General features: G+C 40.8%; 1 protein-coding gene across 2 annotated transcripts in view; it reads left to right on the top strand.

Moving 5' to 3' along the window:
* LOC126100159 (proton-coupled folate transporter-like) overlaps window positions 1–21,087 on the top strand; it is a 158,711-nt gene that overhangs the window by 58,971 nt on the left and 78,653 nt on the right. For both annotated transcript variants that reach the window (XM_049910702.1, XM_049910701.1), the window contains one exon: window positions 4,915–5,089. In XM_049910702.1, the coding sequence (XP_049766659.1) occupies window positions 4,915–5,089 (175 nt within the window). The remainder of the gene's footprint in view (window positions 1–4,914; window positions 5,090–21,087) is intronic.

Raw genomic sequence — 21,087 nt, 5'->3', positions numbered from 1 at the left:
GAGGGTAGGGAAGGTGGTTTGGGGATTTCATAGGGATGAACCAAGAGGTTACGAAGGTTAGGTGGAAGACGGAAAGACACTATTGGTGGAGAGGGGAGGATTTCATGAAGGATGGATCTCATTTCAGGGCAGGATTTGAAGAAGACATATCCCTGCTGGAGAGCCACATTCAGAGTCTGATCCAGTCCCGAAAAGTATCCTGTCACAAGTGGGGCACTTTTGGGGTTCTTGTGTGGGAGTTTCTGGGTTTGAGGGGATGAGGAAGTGAAGCCTTCTATGTGGGAATGACCAGCAACGAACTGTCCATTTGCATGAACAGACACAGGCAGACAGTATTTGTTGGTAATGAGGATCACCCTGTGGCTAAACATGCCTTGGTGCACGGCCAGCACATCTTGGCACAGTGTTACACCGTCTGGGTGATCTGAATACTTTCCACTGACACCAACCTATCAGAACTCTGGAGATGGGAACTTGCCCTTCAATTCTCTCTTCCCGTTACCCATCAGGCCTCAACCTCCACTAATTTCAAGTTGCTGCTGCCGTACCTCACCTGTCATTCAACAACATCTTTGTCTCTGTACTTCTGCCTTGACTGACATCTCTGCCCAACCTCTTAGCATTTACATACGTCTGCCTGTGTCTGTATATGTGCGGATGGATATGAGTGTGTGTGCATGAGTGTTTACCTGTCCTTTCCCCCTAAGGTAAGTCTTTCCGCTCCCGGGATTGGAATGACTCCTTACCCTCTCCCTTAAAACACTTTCGTTTGGTAAGTTACATCATCTTTGTTTTTAGATATATTTTCCCCGGTGTGTGTGTGTGTCATATATATATATATATATATATATATATATATATATATATCACCTAACGTTACTGCTGGATATATTTCGTAAACCACATCAAATACTGACAAACTGATTCCACAGACCGAACGTGAGGAGAGGGGCTAGTGAAATTGTTTAATACAAACCATACAAAAATGCACAGAAGTATGTTTTTTAACACAAACCTACGTTTTTTTAAATGGAACCACGTTAGTTTTGTTAGCACATCTGAACATATAAACAAATACATAATCAGTGCCATTTGTTGCACTGTAAAATGTTAATTACATCCGGAGATATTGTAACCTAAAGTTGACGCTTGAAACCTCCGACGTTCAGTTGCGAGAGCCGGTGGACTGAGTCAAAGTAGTGTCATGCGCATACTGCATCGTCACCGCTTTCACCCGTTTCATGTGTAGCTACATCAGCAATTACATGGCGATGACTTTAATCATCGAGTGCAATTCTGTCAATGGGCATTAACAGAGAATGCGTTGCAGTTCTACCTGTTTATCGATGAAGCGGGTTTCACAAACCACGGGGCAGTGAATCTACGGAACATGCATTGACTGGTCCGTGGACAATCCTCACTGGCTCAGACAGGTAGAGCGACAGCGACCATGGACTGTAAATGTATGGTGCGGAATCATTGGCGACCACCTCATTGGTCCTCACTTCATTGCAGGGGCCCAAACAGCTGCAACATACATCGCATTTCTACAGAATGATCTGCCAACATTGCTTGAAAATGTCCCATTGGAAACGTGTCGACGTATGTGGTATCAGCATGATTGTGCACCTGCACATTCCGCAATTAACACTAGGATGACTCTTGACAGGATGTTCGACGGGCGTTTCATAGGGCGTGGAGGACACATAAATTGGCCAGCCCGTTCTCCTGATCTTACACCTCTGGACTTCTTTCTGTGGGGTACGTTAAAGGAAAATGTGGACCATGATGTGCCTACAACCCCAGAGGATATGAAACAACGTATTGTGGCAGCCTGCGGCGACATTACACCAGATGTACTGCGGCGTGTACGACATTCATTACGCCAGAGATTGCAATTGTATGCAGCAAATGATGGCCACCCCATTGAACATCTATTGGCCTGACATGTCGGGACACACTCTATTCCACTCTGTAATTGAAAACGGAAACCACGTGTGTACATGTACCTCACCCCTCATGGTAATGTACATGTGCGTCAGTGAAAAAGACCAATAAAAAGGTGTTAGCATGTAGACATAATGTGCTGTTCCAGTCTCTTCAGTACCTAAGGTCCATCACCGTTCCCTTTGGATCCCTATGTAATTCAGTGCTCTCCGATACACACGATCGAACAGTGGAGGAGTGGTACTCAAGCGTCAACTTTAGGTTACAATATCTCCAGATGTAATTAACATTTTACAATGCAACAAATGGCACTGATTACGTATTTGTTTATATGTCCAGATGTGCTAACAAAACTAACGGGGTTCCATTTAAAATAATGTAGGTTTGTGTTAAAAAACATACTTCCGTGAATTTTTTTGTGGTTTGTATTAACCAATTACACTAGCCCCTCTCCTCACGTTCGGTCTGTGGAATCGATTCGTCAGTATTTGATGTGGTTTACGAAATATATCCAGTGGTAATGTTAGGTGACTCACCCTGTATATACACTCCTGGAAATGGAAAAAAGAACACATTGACACCGGTGTGTCAGACCCACCATACTTGCTCCGGACACTGCGAGAGGGCTGTACAAGCAATGATCACACGCACGGCACAGCGGACACACCAGGAACCGCGGTGTTGGCCGTCGAATGGCGCTAGCTGCGCAGCATTTGTGCACGGCCGCCGTCAGTGTCAGCCAGTTTGCCGTGGCATACGGAGCTCCATCGCAGTCTTTAACACTGGTAGCATGCCGCGACAGCATGGACGTGAACCGTATGTGCAGTTGACGGACTTTGAGCGAGGGCGTATAGTGGGCATGCGGGAGGCCGGGTGGACGTACCGCCGAATTGCTCAACACGTGGGGCGTGAGGTCTCCACAGTACATCGATGTTGTTGCCAGTGGTCGGCGGAAGGTGCATGTGCCTGTCGACCTGGGACCGGACCGCAGCGATGCACAGATGCACGCCAAGACCGTAGGATCCTACGCAGTGCCGTAGGGGACCGCACCGCCACTTCCGAGCAAATTAGGGACACTGTTGCTCCTGGGGTATCGGCGAGGACCGTTCACAACCATCTCCATGAAGCTGGGCTCCGGTCCCACACACCGTTAGGCCGTCTTCCGCTCACGCCCCAACATCGTGCAGCCCGCCTCCAGTGATGTCGCAACAGGCGTGAATGGAGGGACGAATGGAGACATGTCATCTTCAGCGATGAGAGTCGCTTCTGCCTTGGTGCCAATGATGGTTGTATGCGTGTTTGGCGCCGTGCAGGTGAGCGCCACAATCAGGACTGCATACGACCGAGGCACACAGGGCCAACACCCGGCATCATGGTGTGGGGAGCGATCTCCTACACTGGCCGTACACCACTGGTGATCGTCGAGGGGACACTGAATAGTGCATGGTACATCCAAACCATCATCGAACCCATCGTTCTACCATTCCTAGACCGGCAAGGTAACTTGCTGTTCCAACAGGACAGTGCACGTCCGCATGTATCCCGTGCCACCCAACGTGCTCTAGAAGGTGTAAGTCAACTACCCTGGCCAGCAAGATCTCCGGATCTGTCCCCCATTGAGCATGTTTGGGACTGGATGAAGCGTCGTCTCACACGGTCTGCACGTCCAGCACGAACGCTGGTCCAACTGAGGCGCCAGGTGGAAATGGCATGGCAAGCCGTTCCACAGGACTACATCCAGCATCTCTACGATCGTCTCCATGGGAGAATAGCAGCCTGCATTGCTGCGAAAGGTGGATATACACTGTACTAGTGCCGACATTGTGCATGCTCTGTTGCCTGTGTCTATGTGCCTGTGGTTCTGTCAGTGTGATCATGTGATGTATCTGCCCCCAGGAATGTGTCAATAAAGTTTCCCCTTCCTGGGACAATGAATTCACGGTGTTCTTATTTCAATTTCCAGGAGTGTATATAGACACACTCAGACACACACACACACACACACACACACACACACACACACACACACACACACACACGATGTTTTTGTAAAGTTCTCATTTCCTTTCATCGAGGAGTCTATCTCTGCACATTGAAAGTGAAATTTTGACTCACACTTCACACATACAATACCACTTTTAATGGTTTTCCTGCATTTTTTACATCTGCCATAACATTTGTTGCTCCAAGGCATAGTATTAGTAGCTAATAACAATTCACTGTTTCTTTTATTATCATATTCACTGTTTTGTTACTTGAGATTGTCATATTTATATTTTAAAGCATTAATATCTTCTAACAGCATGGAAATGATTTCGTCTTTGCAGTCTTTCATTATTGTTTTGCCCAGGGTCATATACGCTACAACTTTTGCAACACCATTGTTTTCCATCTCGGATGTATGTTTACTCATGTAAAATGATACATAGTTTTACAGAATATGCACATTATACCCTTTACAGCACATGTCCTGCAGTAGCAAAGTTGAGATCTCTGCTCTCACGGTTGGTACAATGATGTGCTTGTTCCATATGCAATTTCAATTTTGCACCACACTGTTTCTTCTTTCAGAAACTTTTTTGATAATAAAACACGCGGTACACACTTGATCATGATATACATCAAATTTGTTACACATTAAGCTCTTTTTAATATTTCAGTGGCACTTATTCTGGCAACTAACAAACTTGCAACTTACACTCTCTGCCAAATTATCCCAATCCAAAAACCAGGCACAGTTTTTCATTCCCTACTTTTAAAGGAGTCTGTCTGCAGTAATTGCTATATTACACACTGCAGGTTAAATACGTGACTGTAAAGATATGAAAGAATAATTTTTGAAAACATAATACAAACATTGAAACTTTTAACTGTGATAATAACTGTTTTGTAAGAGATCTATGCCATTCTTTGCTATCTGTATACATATTCACAGAAGCATGCTGCAACTTAATTACTGTTTTTCAGGCTATAGTATTACATACATCATTTATGGTGCATTGTCAATGAAGAAAGACTTGGCACCAGAGTACTTCCTTCCTGCATCCATTCCTCTTGGTTTGAGTGGCGGCTTTATTTCAGTACTGGCAGGTTCCAACAGTTACATCGCTGATGTATTTCCAGAGGACAAAAGGAGTGTTAGGTAAATAGTCTTTCTTTATAATGTGATACGTTTAACAGTGTTTATATATCCAGTATAATAAACCCAGAGACAATTTCTGAATATTAAATATTTATATACATGTTTTCACATATCCTAGTACATTTCATGGATGGTTAACAATGTAAAAAGATAGAAATAAGGAAGTAGAATGGCCTTGTATTGGATCCAGAGGCTTGGTCTCTTAAGGTTAAGCACTTTGAGGTGATACCAAAGCTATCATAATTTCAGAGGTAAAAATTATATTTCTAAATTTTAAACCTTTACACTTTCTTCAGAAGCAGAAGCTTTGAAGAAAGTACATAACAGAGAAAATCTGAGCAGATAACATAATGGCAAGTCAAGGTTGCAAAACGTGAGAAATGATTAGAAAGTTGGCAAACAGACTGAGAGAGAAGATTCCAAATATACAGATTCTAGGTTTGATCCAGTACATAGATTTATCATACTCAGAAGAAGCAATAAAAGAAGTGTAGGAGGTATATGCACAGAAATTCCAAAGCAGATTAGAGAATAAATAGCTTACCATTTGTAACCCTGGTAGGAGAAAGTTTCTTTTAAGGACAACACAAAAGACAGAATCATAGTGGCATGTAATTTCTGTGTTAACAAAATGAACAATGGCATCTAATGGATTTATGGAAGACATGGCCAGACGACATCTAACTGAAATGCTCTCTTTGTTGCCTATTTAGGCTGATTAGCTTTATTTTCCTATAATATTGTCGGAACTTTTCTGAACATTGGTGATTAATAGTTGTATAATAGGCAGAAAAATCAATGAGAACACTCGCCATAGAGGCAAAAGTCAGTTGAACCATAGCTACAGTATATTTTGGTCCAATGGCTGTAGATGTTTCTGGAGTAATAATGAGAGTGCAACAGTGCTCATATCTGTGGAGTAGGAGTTGTAATTACTTAATGTTACTCAGGAGACTAAGAAAGTCTGGTAAGCATCATTTCACAGCTATTAGCAAACTACAGGATTGTGAAAAGCACATGGTGTCTGCCAAACAAAGTTGCTTTCACCTATGATGATCTAATTACATTGTATAGCAAACTTTGCAGTCCACCTGAAGCATGTGGACTGTGACCATGAATACTTCCTTTGAGACCACAGTAAGTAGAGGAACATTTCAACAATAGTTAAAACAAAATCTAAATGAATGAGGGCAATTAGGAAATTTATAGGTTTAAGGTGGTGTAGCAAAACAAATATGGAAATTTAAAAGTAATGCTATGAGACTTCCCTTCTTGTAATCTGTGGGAACATTTTTGTTGAGCATGTCACTCTTACCGACAGACTACAGTTCTGCCCTGTGATGATGTATTCATTTGGCAGATTATTGCAGACATTGAATAGGTACACTGTATGACTACCTTTGTTTCTTTCAAGTGAATAATACAGGGGCCTGTAGGAATATCATGTCCATGTTCTTGATTTTGAACAGTTCTCCATTGGGAAACTGTGTACTTAACCACATCCTATCACTTCAAAATTGTATCAAAAAAGGTTTAAGTAATGTGCAGATGTGAGATTACATGCACAGTCCATAAGGCCTCTTGACTTCAACATTACTGGATGCATCTGGGATACTCTCTCAATATGGACAGGAGTGGACTGTCCTCTAACAAAAGTCTGTGAACTGTAAGCTGCAGTTTCATGGCCACATATTCTCAACCTATCCGGTATTTTGTGAATTCTGTCCCATCCCACACTGTCACCATTACTTTGTTAGTACTGTAGATTAGTAGAATATATTTGTAAATTAATTGCTCAAAAGTATATTTCTGGAAAGAGTTCCTTTCATTTCTTCTTCTTTTCTCAAATGCAAATTCAATAGTCGCTTACATTTAACAGTAATATATTCAAGTGACTGAATTGATCTCAAACTTAACCTACATCTAGATACATATTCTGCAAATCACTTTGAAGTGCACAGGAGAAGGTAATTTCCATTGTATCAATTATTAGAGTTTCACCTCATTCCATTCATATTTGAAGTATGGCAAGAATGACTGTTTAAATGCCTTATTATTGCTGTAATTAGTTCAGTCTTGTCTTTGTGGTCTCCATGGGATTGATACATGCAGAACAACATGTTCCTAGATTCTTTAAGTAATACCGGTCCCTGAAACTTTATAAGTACAATTTTGTGGGAAGTTATTATTAATATTTTCTTCCAAGTCATTAATATACAATATGAACAACAGGGTCTCAATGAATTTCTCTGGTAAATGGCTGAAGTTCCTTCTATTTTTAGCAGTGATACTTCATCCAAGATAACATGTTGTGTCCTCTCTACCATAAAATCCAGTACAGTCACTACTTTCATTTGATACCTCATGTGATTGTACTCTCAATAATAAGCCTTGGTCTGGTACTATATCAGCTGCTGTTTGGATGTCAAGAAATACAGAATCCCCTTAATTGCATTGATTAATGGCTTTCAGGATGTCATGTGAGAAATGCCTGAGTATGATTTTGTATGACTAATGGTTTTGGAATCCATGCTGGTTGCCATTGATAATGTTGTTCTGTTTGGGGTGCCTCATTGTGCTTCAACTCAGAATATGTTCTAAGATTTCACAACAGTTAGATAGATGTTAATGATATTAGGCAGCAGTTTTGTGGATCACGTCTCCTACTCTTCTTGTAGACACCTTCAACTTGGGCATTCTTACAATCATTGGACACAGTTTTTTGTTCAAGGGACATATTATACACTACTGGCCATTAAAATTGCTACACCAGGAAGAAATGCAGATGATAAACAGGTATTCATTGGACAAATATATTATACTAGAACTGAGATGTGATTACATTTTCACGCAATTTGGGTGCATAGATCCTGAGAAATAAGTACCCAGAACAACCACTTCTGGCCATAATAAAGGCCTTGATACACCTGGGCATTGAGTCAGGCAGAGATTGGATAGCGTGTACAGGTACAGCTGCCCATGCAGCTTCAACACGACACCACAGTTCATCAAGAGTAGTGACTGGCATATTGTGATGAGCCAGTTGCTCGGCCACCATTGACCAGACGTTTTCAATTGATGAGATATCTGGAGAATGAGCTGACCAGGGCAGCAGTCAAACATTTTCTGTATCTAGAAAGGCCCGTACAGGACCTGTAACATGCGGTCGTGCATTATCTTGCTGAAATGTAGGGTTTCACAGGGATCGAATGAAGGGTAGAGCCACAGGTCGTAACACATCTGAAATGTAATGTCCACTGTTCAAATTGCTGTCAATACGAACAAGAGGTGACCAAGATGTGTAACCAATGGCACCCCATACCATCACACCGGGTGATATGCCAGTATGGTGATGACGAATACATGCTTCCAGTGTGCATTCACCGTGATGTCGCCAAACACGGATGCAACCATCATGATGCTGTGAACAGAGCATGGACTCATCCAAAAAAATGACGTTTTGCCATTCATGCACCCAGGTTCGTTGTTGAGTACACCATCGCAGGCACTCCTGACTGTGATACAGACTCAAGGGTAACCCCAGCCATGGTCTCCAAGCTGATAGTCCATGCTGCTGTAAACGTCGTCGAACTGTTCGTGCAGATGGTTGTTGTCTTGCAAACGTCCCCATCTGTTGACTCAGGGATTGAGATGTGGCTGCACGAACCATTGCAGCCATGCAGATAAGATGCATGTCATCTCGACTGCTAGTGATATGAGGCCGTTGGGTTCCAGCACGGCATTCCGTATTACCCTCCTGAACCCACCGATTCCATATCCTGCTAACAGTCATTGGATCTCGACCAACACGAGCAGCAATGTCGTGATACGATAAACCACTATCGTGATAGGCTACAATCCGATCTTTATCAAAGTCGGAAACCTGATGGTACTCATTTCTCCTCCTTACATGAGGCATCACAACAACGTTTCACCAGGCAACACCAATGAACTGCTGTTTGTGTATGAGAAATCAGTTGGAAACTTTCCTCATGTCAGCACATTGTAGATGTTGCCACCGGCGTCAACCTTGTGTGAATGCTCTGAAAAGCTAATCATTTGCATATCACAGCATCTTCTTCCTGTCAGTTAAATTTCGCGTCTGTGGCACATCATCTTTGTGGTGTAGCAATTTTAATGGCCAGTAGTGTAGTTGAAATGGTGACTATCTCATTGAAGAATCTGACAGGGATTTCACTAGGCCTCAGAGCCTTGTTTCATTTTAGCAGTTTTAGCTGTTTCTCAATGCCACTGACTCTAATTTCTACAGGGTGCTCGGAAATTCCTGTTACAAGCTTCTAGGTCTTATTGAGAGGAATGAGTGAATAATATTTTGAATAGGAACCCATGTCCAAAGCATACTGTTTCCATGCTACAACCACCTGAAAACCTGTTGGTAATGAGTAACGTATGAGGTTCATTCAAATGAAACCTGGTCAGTGCGTCTACCTTTGGCTTACACCTAAGGTGGAACCATGTATCTGTGGGTATCGTGGCACCATCTACTGGTAGAGAGACTGATGTGTATGCACCGTTTGATGTTGCATAGTGCCAATGTCATTTTATGTCGAAGAGAAGGTGGTCACACAAGTTATTGTCCACTACCGAACATGCAGACGAGTAAGCAGTAAGAATGAGGAGTGATTCGATTTTTGGTGGCGAAGGGAGTTGGAGGCCATGAAATGTATCGGTGGATGAAGGATGTGTATGGTGAGTACAGTCTGAGTCATTTGAATGTTGTGGAATGGTGCAAGTGATTCCTTGAGGGGCACAAGTCACTGGAAGAAGATGCTCATTTTGGACAAGCTCATCGTTTCATCACACCAAAAATCGTTGCAGAAGTGAATGCTTTAGCCTTGGACAATTGCAGAATCACCGTGGATGAGATACATTGGTTACTAGGTATTAGCATGGGCACCACCTGCACCATAATGCATCAACACTTGAACTTTTGAAAAATCTATGCGCAGTGGGTTCCCCACCAACTGACTGCTGAACAGCGCTATACTCTAATAGTGGCACTGTCATTGAATCATCTGCAATGTTATTGTGAGGAGGAATATGGTTTTCTGTCACGTATTGTCACAGGTGATGAAACATGGTGTCACCATTTTGAACCGGAAAGCAAGCATCTGAGCAAGCAGTGGAAACATGCTCCTTCACCACCTCCAAATAAATCAAAGGCCATGCACACCAGTTCTGGTACGGTCATGATGTCCTTTTTTGACCAAAAGGGCCCACTGCTGTCAAGTTCCTAGAATGGGGAACCACCATCAATGCCCAGCATTACCAAGCCACTTTACGGAACCTTGGATGAGCCATCAAGTCGAAACGCCGAGGCATGTTGTCCAGTGGGCATTATCCTCCTGCATGATAAGGTCCACCCACAAACGGCCAATGTGGTGAAGACAACATTGCAGCAGTTTTGGTGGTAAATGTTGGAACATCCATCATTCAGTCCTGACCTTTCACCTTGTGACTTTCATTTGTTTGGACCTCTAAAACAAGCTATTCATGGACATCGATTCACAACAGACAACGAAGTTTGTGACTGGGTTCAGGTCTGGATCCCAGCAGCCTACTAGCTTCTTCAAGGATGGAATCGACTGGCTAGTGTCACACTGGGAAAAATGTGCAAACAGTTTTGGTGACTATTTTTGAGTATGTTTACTGTGTATAACTACAGTTTTGAGTTAATAAAATTGTTACCGTTACTTTACACTAGTGACTGGATTTCATTTGAATGCCCCTTATGTTAGGTGTGATCCAGTACATCACTTGTTTTACATTTCCACTCATTAATAAGCAAAGAAACTGCTTGTGTACTCATTGATGGGTTCCCTTCAATGTGATGCAGCATAGACTCTTCCACTTCGGGCATTCGGTGCCTCCTTTGAGTACCACAGTCATGCCTGCTGACAGTGAAGATACCCCTTCCTCAAACCCATTGTGTAATTGAGGTAAAAAGAGTATCAAATGTAGTCACATGTTGTAGATAATGATCTTGATAAAGGCAACAACCAGCTCTTCTGTTACTGTGTGCTTCATCCTACAGAAGGATCATGTCAGTGTATACTGCAAGTGTATAATCAACCATGTTGGTCTAACAATTTTTTAAAAGTTTTGTTCACTATTTTTAGAATTTTTTTGAAAAGAAATAATTATTTATTGTACAATAAATCATCAATTTACACTCACTAAAATAAGTACAAATAAGTACATATAGATTAAATAAATGAGTAGAAAAAGTACAGCACTTCTGGCTCCAGTTTGCAATGTTAAACCATTCGGTACTTCATTATTGTGGCTTCAGTGTTGCTTGCTGATTCTCATAAAGTTGCATATGGGGATACACACTATTCTCAATGGAGCCCAGTGTGACTTACACTATTGATGTCATTAAACAGTCACAGACACATGAATGAGGCTCAAACAGGTCAGAGAGGTAAGATGAACATCAAATGACATCAGCCCATCTGGTGTTAGGTTACAGTTCAAAATATTGTCTACTCAGTCCCCTCTACAAGTTCTAGAACTTTGTTATGGAAATTTGTGAACACCCTTTATATCCCAACCTCTGCTTCCCTTTCATGCCCCTCGACTCTTATAACAGCTATCTGGTTTCTGTACAAATTGTAACTAGTCTTTTGCTTTCTGTATATTACCCTGCCACCTTCAGAATTTGAAAGAGGGTATTCCAGTCAGCATTATCAAAAGCTTTCTCTAAGCCTACAAATGCTAGAAATGTATATTTGCCTTTCCTTAATTTATCTTCTAAGATAAATCATAGAGTCAGTATTGCCTCACGTGTTCCAAACTGATCTTCCCCAACATTGCCTTGTACCCGTTTTTCCATTCATCTGTAAAGAATTTGTTTCAGTATTTTGCAGCCTTGACTTATTAAACTCATAGTTCGATAATTTTCACACCTGTCAACACCTGCTTTCTTTGGGGTGGAATTATATTTCTCTTGAAGTCTGAAGGTATTTTGCCTAACTCATACATATTGCACACCAGATGGTAGTGTTTGGTCAGGGCTGGCTCTCCCAAGGCTATTACTAGTTCTAATGGAATGTTGTCTACTCCTGGGGCCTTGCTTCAACTTAGGTTTTGTTTAAGGACATCAGAAGTGTAGTCACACTGGGTTCCATTGAGAATAGTGTGTATCCCCATATGCAACTTTATGAGAATCAGCAAGCAACACTGAAGCCACAAAAATGAAATACAGAATGGTTTAACATTGCAAACTGGAGCCAGAAGTGCTGTACTTTTTCTACTCATCTATTTAATCTATATGTACTTATTTGTACTTATTTTAGTGAGTGTAAATAGTTGATGATTTATTGTACAATAAATAATTATTTCTTTTCAAAAAAATTCTAAAAATAGTGAACAAAACCTTAAAAAAATTAACTTTAAAATCCTTTATGAACTTATTTTTCTAGAATGAACAAATATTTTAACTGTAAATTCCTCAATTTTTTGCATCCATCATATTCAATGTAGTATGGAATACAATGTATTTTCAAGTTCAACTATCTCCCAAACATTTGTAAACCTGTTTCTCCACGAAAAGGCTGCCATTTTGAATTCTCAGAAAATTATATCAAAATAATGAACCATGGACCTTGCCATTGGTGGGGATGCTTGCATACCTCAGCAATACAGAGAGCCTTACTGTAGGTGCAACAACAATGGAGGGGTATCTGTATCTGTTCTGAGGCCAGACAAATGTGTGGTTCCTGAAGAGGGGCAGCAGCCTTTTCAGCAGTTTCAGGGGCAACAGTCTGGATGATTGACTGATCTGGACTTGGAACATCAACCAAAACAGCCTTGCTGTGCTGGTTCTGCAAACACCTGAAAGCAAGGTGTACTACAGCCATAATTCTCCCCTAGAGCATGCAGCTCTTCTGTATGGTGAAATGATGATGGCATCCTCTTGGTTAAAATATTCTGGAGGTATAACAGTCCCCCATTTGGATTTATGGGTGGTGACTATTGAGGAGGATGTTGTTATCAGGAGAAACAGAAAACTGGCATTCTACAGATTGGAGTGTGGAATGTCAGATCCCTTAATCAGGCAATTAGGTTAGAAAATTTAAAAAAGGAACTGGATAGATTAAAGTTAGGTACAGTGGGAATTAGTGAAATTCGGTGGCAGGAGTAAGAGTATTTATGATCATGTGAATACATGATTAGAATATAATAGAGGGAAACATTCCACGTGGGAAAAATATTTCTAAAAAGAAAGATGATGAGACTTACCAAACAAAAGCGCTGGCAGGTCGATAGACACACAAACAAACACAAACATACACACAAAATTCTAGCTTTCGCAACCAACGGTTGCCTCGTCAGGAAAGAGGGAAGGAGAGGGAAAGACGAAAGGATTTGGGTTTTAAGGGAGAGGGTAAGGAGTCATTCCAATCCCAGGAGCGGAAAGACTTACCTTAGGGGGAAAAAAGGACAGGTATACACTCGCACACACACACATATCCATCCGCATATACACAGACACAAGCAGACATTTGTAAAGGCAAAGAGTTTGGGCAGAGATGTCAGTCGGGGCGGAAGTACAGAGGCAAAGATGAAAGACAGGTGAAGTATGAGCGGCGGCAAATTGAAATTAGAAATTAGCGGAGATTGAGGCCTGGCGGATAGCGAGAAGAGAGGATATGCTGAAGGGCAAGTTCCCATCTCCGGAGTTCTGACAGGTTGGTGTTAGTGGGAAGTATCCAGATAACCCGGACGGTGTAACACTGTGCCAAGATGTGCTGGCCGTGCACCAAGGCATGTTTAGCCACAGGGTGATCCTCATTACCAACAAACACTGTCTGCCTGTGTCCATTCATGCGAATGGACAGTTTGTTGCTGGTCATTCCCACATAGAACGCTTCACAGTGTAAGCAGGTCAGTTGGTAAATCACGTGGGTGCTTTCACATGTGGCTCTTCCTTTAATCGTGTACACCTTCCTGGTTACAGGACTGGAATAGGTGGTGGTGGGAGGGTGCATGGGACAGGTTTTACACCGGGGGCGGTTACAGGGGTAGGAGCCAGAGGGTAGGGAAGGTGGTTTGGGGATTTCATAGGGATGAACTAAGAGGTTACGAAGGTTAGGTGGATGGCAGAAAGACACTCTTGGTGGAGTGGGGAGGATTTCATGAAGGATGGATCTCATTTCAGGGCAGGATTTGAGGAAGTCGTATCCCTGCTGGAGAGCCACATTCAGAATCTGATCCAGTCCCGGAAAGTATCCTGTCACAAGTGGGGCACTTTTGGGGTTCTTCTGTGGAAGGTTCCGGGTTTGAGGAGATGAGGAAGTGGCTCTGGTTATTTGCTTCTGTACCAGGTCGGGAGGGTAGTTAAGGGATGCAAAAGCTGTTTTCAGGTTGTTGGTGTATTGGTTCAAGGATTCCGGACTGGAGCAGATTCGTTTGCCACGAAGACCTAGGCTGTAGGGAAGGGACCGTTTGATGTGGAATGGGTGGCAGCTATCATAATGGAGGTACTGTTGCTTGTTGGTGGGTTTGACGTGGACGGACGTGTGAAGCTGGCCATTGGACAGGTGGAGGTCAACGTCAAGGAAAGTGGCATGGGATTTAGAGTAGGACCAGGTGAATCTGATGGAACCAAAGGAGTTGAGGTTGGAGAGGAAATTCTGGAGTTCTTCTTCACTGTGAGTCCAGATCATGAAAATACATGATTATAAGTACAAAATCAAATAGGGGTAATGCAGGAATGGATAGGCTATTATGGACAGCATAGTGAATGCATTATTGTAGCCAAGATATACCGTATTTACTCGAATCTAAGCCGCACTCGAATCTAAGCCGCACCTGAAAAATGAGACTCGAAATAAAGGAAAAAAAATTTCCCGAATCTAAGCCGCACCTGAAATTTGAGACTCGAAATTCAAGGGGGAGAGAAAAGTTTTAGGCCGCACCTCCAAATCGAAACAAAGTTGGTCCATTGTAATATGAGACACAATTTAGGTCGAATGAATGACGATACAGCTTCTGTAGTTTGGTTCGCGTCGTAAGCTTAGCAGTTAAGCTTTACCACGTAGCCATTGCTATGCGTCAGGCGCTCCGTCCGTATTTATACGGGCACCCTTCCTTTTTCACGTGCTTCGTCTGGTTTGAATCGATTGCTTATTTTGCTTTGATCTGATAAATGCCGTTTTCTTTGTTATAGGTGTTTGCGTCACTCTTAAAGCTGAAAATGCATTACTGCACTGTGTCATGCATTGTTTGTCGCATTCTGATAGTGCGTGTTTACGGCCTGTCGCAGCACGTGGCATGGCTTGCTTTTGTACGCGCTATGGGCACCCTTCCTTTTTCACGTGCTTCGTCTGGTTTGAATCGATTGCTTATTTTGCTTTGATCTGATAAATGCCGTTTTCTTTGTTATAGGTGTTTGCGTCACTCTTAAAGCTGAAAATGCATTACTGCACTGTGTCATGCATTGTTTGTCGCATTCTGATAGTGCGTGTTTACGGCCTGTCGCAGCACGCGGCATGGCTTGCTTTTGTACGCGCTACCGCCGCGTAAAAAAAGAAAAAGAGAGAGGAATCGTCTCATTATCGAAACAATGGCAAGAGACTGCTATTTGTTGTTACTTACACTGCTGCTTTCTTTGATAATGATCAACAAGAATCAAATAATAGACTGCGTATGATAGAACATGTTCTGAACGAGAGTTAGGCGAAAATTTTTCTCCGTTTGAAAATCTTTGCGGCCGCTTCTTTATTACATCAAATTCTGCACAGAAATTAGAGTCATCTTAGATTTAAAAATCTAGTCACTTGCTGTGCTTCCTTTCTGACTGTAAGAATAATACGAATATAAACATGACACGATACGTATATTCTTCCGCGTTTGCTGTTGTCTCACTCTAGTTTCGTAGTTTATTAGGCAGACAGGATTTAAATGAGATAGCAGCAAACACGAAAGAATACATGGCAAAATGTTTATATTCGTATTATTCTTATGGTGAAGAGAATACTGTATGTGATTCATATTTCATCAGGTTCCTATTAGCAACCATCTCTTCTCACAGATAGGAAAAAATTCAGAACATAGAGTTGGCCATATTGACAAACATCCCAAACAGTCTTGCCAGTCAGATTTTCGTAATACACTGAAATTGTGCTACATTCGAAAATGAACAATACGGAATTTGTATTTACTTCGTTGGATAATGTATGAAAATGCAGTGGTCGAAACTCGCGGCGGAGAAAATAAGCTCGTCTTCCACTTTTTTTTTTAAATTTATTTACTGACGCAGAGGTTTTGGCGCCAGTATTTATCTTTGTGCCTACAACGCATGCCTGCGTAGCGGTACATTTTTCATAACTTCCGCTTGCTTTGCACTCGATTCTAAGCCGCAGGCGGTTTTTTGGATTACGAAAACTGGAAAAAAAGTGCGGCTTAGATTCGAGTAAATACGGTAAATGAAGCCTACACCCACCACAGTGGTACAAGTTTATATGCCAACTAGTTCCGTAGATGAGGAGGAGATTGAGGAAAATGTGATGAGATAAAAGAAATTATTCAGTTGGTTAAGGGAGCTGAAAATTTAATAGTCGTGGGAGACTGGAATTCAATAATACAGAAAGAAAGAGAAGGAAAAGCAGTAGGGAATGGGACTGAGAGAACGGAATGAAAGAGGAAGCCGCCTGGTAGAATCTTGCACAGAGCATAATTTAATCATAGCTGACACTTGGTTTAAGAATCACGGGAGAAGTTTGTATACGTCGAAGAGGCTTGGAGACACGGGAAGGTTTCAGATTGATTACATAATGGTTAGACAGAGATTTAGGACCCAGATTTTAAATTGGAAGACATTTCCAGTAGCAGATGTGGACTCTGACCACATTTTATTGGTTATGAACTGCAGATTAAAACCACAGTTTATTGGTTGTGAACTGTAAATTAAAACTAAAGGAACTGCAAAAAGGTAGGAATTTAAGGAGATGGGACCTGGATAAACTGTTGCAGAGGGTTTCAGAGGGAGCATTAAGGATCTATTGTCAAGAACAGGGTGTAATCTTACCCTCCCACATGTCACCATTATATTTCTCTGTTATTTACAAAAGTTTCAAAATATTTTCAGAGGGAAAAGATGTACAAAAGTAGAAGTTTTTACTTATCTTGATTATCTCATTGTTGTCAATGGCTCAAAGTCTTGTCTATGAGTATATCCTTATAGTTAAAAATTTTGATTTCTTATGTTCTTGATGACAAATAATTGTTGAAGAGTTGCTTGTTGCTATGAATATATTATTATTTTATCCTATTCTTGTAAATCACACTGACTTTACAATTTCCACATTCAAAAAACCAGTAATTACATTGTTGTTGAGAAGTTTAGCAAATATGTGCGTTTCCATCAGAGGCATGCCTACCACTACTTACATTCTGCAGTACTCACAATTTCCAAAGAGTTTACAAAGTAAAAGAGCTTACAAACTTTCTTGACAGGAGAATAGCCTTTACCAAATTATATCATTACCTCATAAATAAATCCAGAAACAAATTATTATAATTAGTATTTGATTGTACAATTAATAATATGAATTTTAAGTATGTCACAAATTTTGTAATTTCAATTATTTTTAAAATAAGAGTAATTTTAACTGTTTGTACGTATCGATTGTAACACATTAATTTCTTTTTTTATAATTTTTAGCCTGAAATATAATACAGCATATCCAAAACATATGAATTCTTTTAGTGAAACAGCTGAGATAATTTTAACCTATGCAAAAATCAATAGTTTGCATGGTATCAGTTACCCCTATTTTCTTTATTTAAAAAAAAAAAAAAAAAAAAAAAAAAAAAGGTAATGTTAGAGGAGGACGATTCATTACAAGGGAAAGGAATACAATAGAAGAATGATGGGTAGCTTTGAGAGATTAAATAGCGAAGGCAGCATCAAGCAGATAAAAAGCATCAAGTAGGTAAAAAGACCTGGGCTACTAGAAATCCTTGGGAACCTTGAGGAAGATCAGTTTCGATTCCACAGAAATGTAGGAAGATGCAGGGCAATACTGACCCTACATTTTCTCATAGAAATAGGTTAAGGAAAGGCAAACAAATGTTTGTAGTATTTGTAGACTTACAGAAAGCTTTCGACTATGTTGAATGGAATAATCTCTCTCAAATTCTAAAGGTGGCAGGGCTAAAATACAGGGAGCGAAAGGCTATTACAATTGAATACTGAAACCAGATAGCAGCTGTAAGAGTCAAGAGGCACGAGAAGGAACCAGAATGGAATGTAGTTGAATTAAATCATGTTATGCTGATGGGATTAGATTAGGAAATGAGGCACTTAAAGTAGTAAACAAGTTTTGCTATTTGGGAAGCAAAATAACTTATGATGGTTGAAGTAAGGAGAATGTAAAAAGTACACTGGCAATGGCAGGAAAAGCATTTCTGAAGAAGAGAAATTTGTTAATATCGAGTATAGATTTAAGTGTCACTAAGTGTTTTCTGAAAGTATTTGTATGGAGTGTAGCCAAGTGTGGAAGTGAAATATGTATGATAAACAGTTTAGACAAGAAGAGAATAGAAGCTTTTGAAATGTGGTGCTACAGAAGAATGCTGAAGATTAGATGGGTAGGTTACATAACTAATGAGGAGGTACTGAATAGAATTGGGGATAAGAGAAATTTGTAGTACAACCTGACTAAAACAAGGGACTGATTGGTAGGACACATTCTGAGGCATCAAGGGATCATCAATTTTTTACTGGAGGAAGTGTGGGGAGTAAAAATCATAGAGGGAGACCAAGAGATGAATACAGTAAGCATATATTCACTGGGACATAGGTTGCAGTAGGTAGTCACTTCAAGATGAAGAGGCTTGCACAGGATAGAGTAGCATGGGGAGCTGCAAGGAACCAGTCTTTGGACTGAATACCACAACAACAACAACTCTTGTAGCTTAGAAAGGAGTGTTTAGTATGTATATTGCTGCTTTATTACGTGCAGTTTGGTTTTTGTGATATCGATTAGTGTTTGCACACTGAACTTCAAGACCATGACAGCCTTTATGTATCACCAGAATTGTTTTGGGTTTTGTGAGAGATCTTTCAGTAAGATTCTGCTAAAGTAGTCATTGAAAGCTTCATTTATTGCTCATTTGGTAGCCAAATATGTTTGCCTCAGAATTTCTCTATCTACAGCCCTGTGCTTTGGTTTACATCTAATATGCATTAGTCACTGTTTTCTTAAAAGTTTCTTTGTACTGACTGTATACCATGGAGGGTACCTCCTGTGTACTTAATCAACTATTATTCTAAACGTGAGCCACAGTCCCTGTAGTGCTCCTAGCCAGAGAAAAAGGCTACTACTACCTCTCTGAGATATGACACTCTGTGACTTGATCCACCTTCAACATGTTTTAGTTAAGTTATCCTTTTTACTTTTGTTATCATTTCAGTATGAGAATCCTCAAAGTAATTAGGTCTATTTATTGCTATTAGATCAAATGTATTCCTGTCATGAGTGGGTATCTGAATTGCTTTCTTTAAGTAGATTTCAGAGGAAGCATTTAATATTGTTTCAGAGGTTCCTTGTCTTGCCGAGCACTTAATAAACTATCTAAATCTTTCCTTCAGTGATGGCATTATGATTAGTAAGCTGGTGGTTTCTCTAAAGTTTCCAGTTACATCTTGGGATGAGTCTGTTGATCATTGGAAGGACCAAGTTACAAGTTTATATACACCCTTGATAGTGTGTTTTGCTCAGAAACCTCACATGCAGTTTCAATTTCTGTCTTTTTGGATTTGAGTTTCCTGTCTACTTTGACAAATATATAAGCTCCATTTTTTGTTGGCTTATTATTTCAATACAAACTTAGTTGTTGCTGTCTTCAGTCCTGAGACTGGTTTGATGCAGCTCTCCATGCTACTCTATCCTGTGCAAGCTTCTTCATCTCCCAGTACTTACTGCAACCTACATCCTTCTGAATCTGCTTAGTGTATTCATCTCTTGGTCTCCCTCTACGATTTTTACCCTCCACGCTGCCCTCCAATGCTAAATTTGTGATCCCTTGATGCCTCAGAACATGTCCTACCAACCGGTCCCTTCTTCTTGTCAAGTTGTGCCACAAACTCCTCTTCTCCCTAATTCTTTTCAATACCTCCTCGTTAGTTATGTGATCTACCCATCTACTTAGATTTGCCCAAAAAACTCACTGTTCTGCCATCTGGATTTTAACCAGCTTTCTGTACCTAAAGTTATACGAGTCTCATTGCTTTTTAGGAAAGTTTCAAACTTTGGGACTTTGTTGTGACTGCTTCAGTGGTTGACCACTACAATTATGATTTTCTCATCTGTGGGGACATTCCATCTTGTCTTAGACTGATACTTTGCAGTCTTCTACAACTACAATTAAATGTACTGGGTACAGAGTCACTAATTTGGAGTGAAAAAACTAAATGACAATATTTACTCACCATAGTGAGTAGCAACTATCCCTTTCATAATACTAATAACATTTATTTGTATGTCTGGACAAACAGACAGTAATGATAATTGATAGCTATCCTAAATTAATTCAAAATAAATTTGCAGCTGTGTTAAGCACAGATACACTACCTATTAGTAGCTTATGAAAATTTGTGCCGGATTGGTACTTGAAGCCAGACTTCCTGCCTGTCATGAGCAGTCCCAAACTATGGTATAGTGATGTAGTGGTGTAGTGATGTAGATGACATGTGGAAGTTTGGGTCAGTCTGGGAGGTGTGCATGGATGATTAAGATGATTAGTTATGATAGGCGAGAAATCTGGGTTTCAGTCCTGGACTGGCAAAAATTTTATGTCACTAACAGGTAATATGTCTATACCTAAAACAGTCAATGCCTAGATATTCACATTCAATACATTTATTCTGAATAAATGATAATAGGAAGGCACTGGCAAAGCATTTCAATAGAATCTTTCATAGTATGACATTTCTTACATCAGGGCATCCATTCTAAAGTCCTGTA

This window comes from Schistocerca cancellata, chromosome 9 (assembly GCF_023864275.1).
Source record: "Schistocerca cancellata isolate TAMUIC-IGC-003103 chromosome 9, iqSchCanc2.1, whole genome shotgun sequence".
In the NCBI taxonomy this organism is placed as follows: domain Eukaryota; kingdom Metazoa; phylum Arthropoda; class Insecta; order Orthoptera; family Acrididae; genus Schistocerca; species Schistocerca cancellata.
The sequence above is the reverse complement of the archived record's forward strand: the minus strand, read 5'-3'. Positions and strand labels throughout refer to the sequence as shown.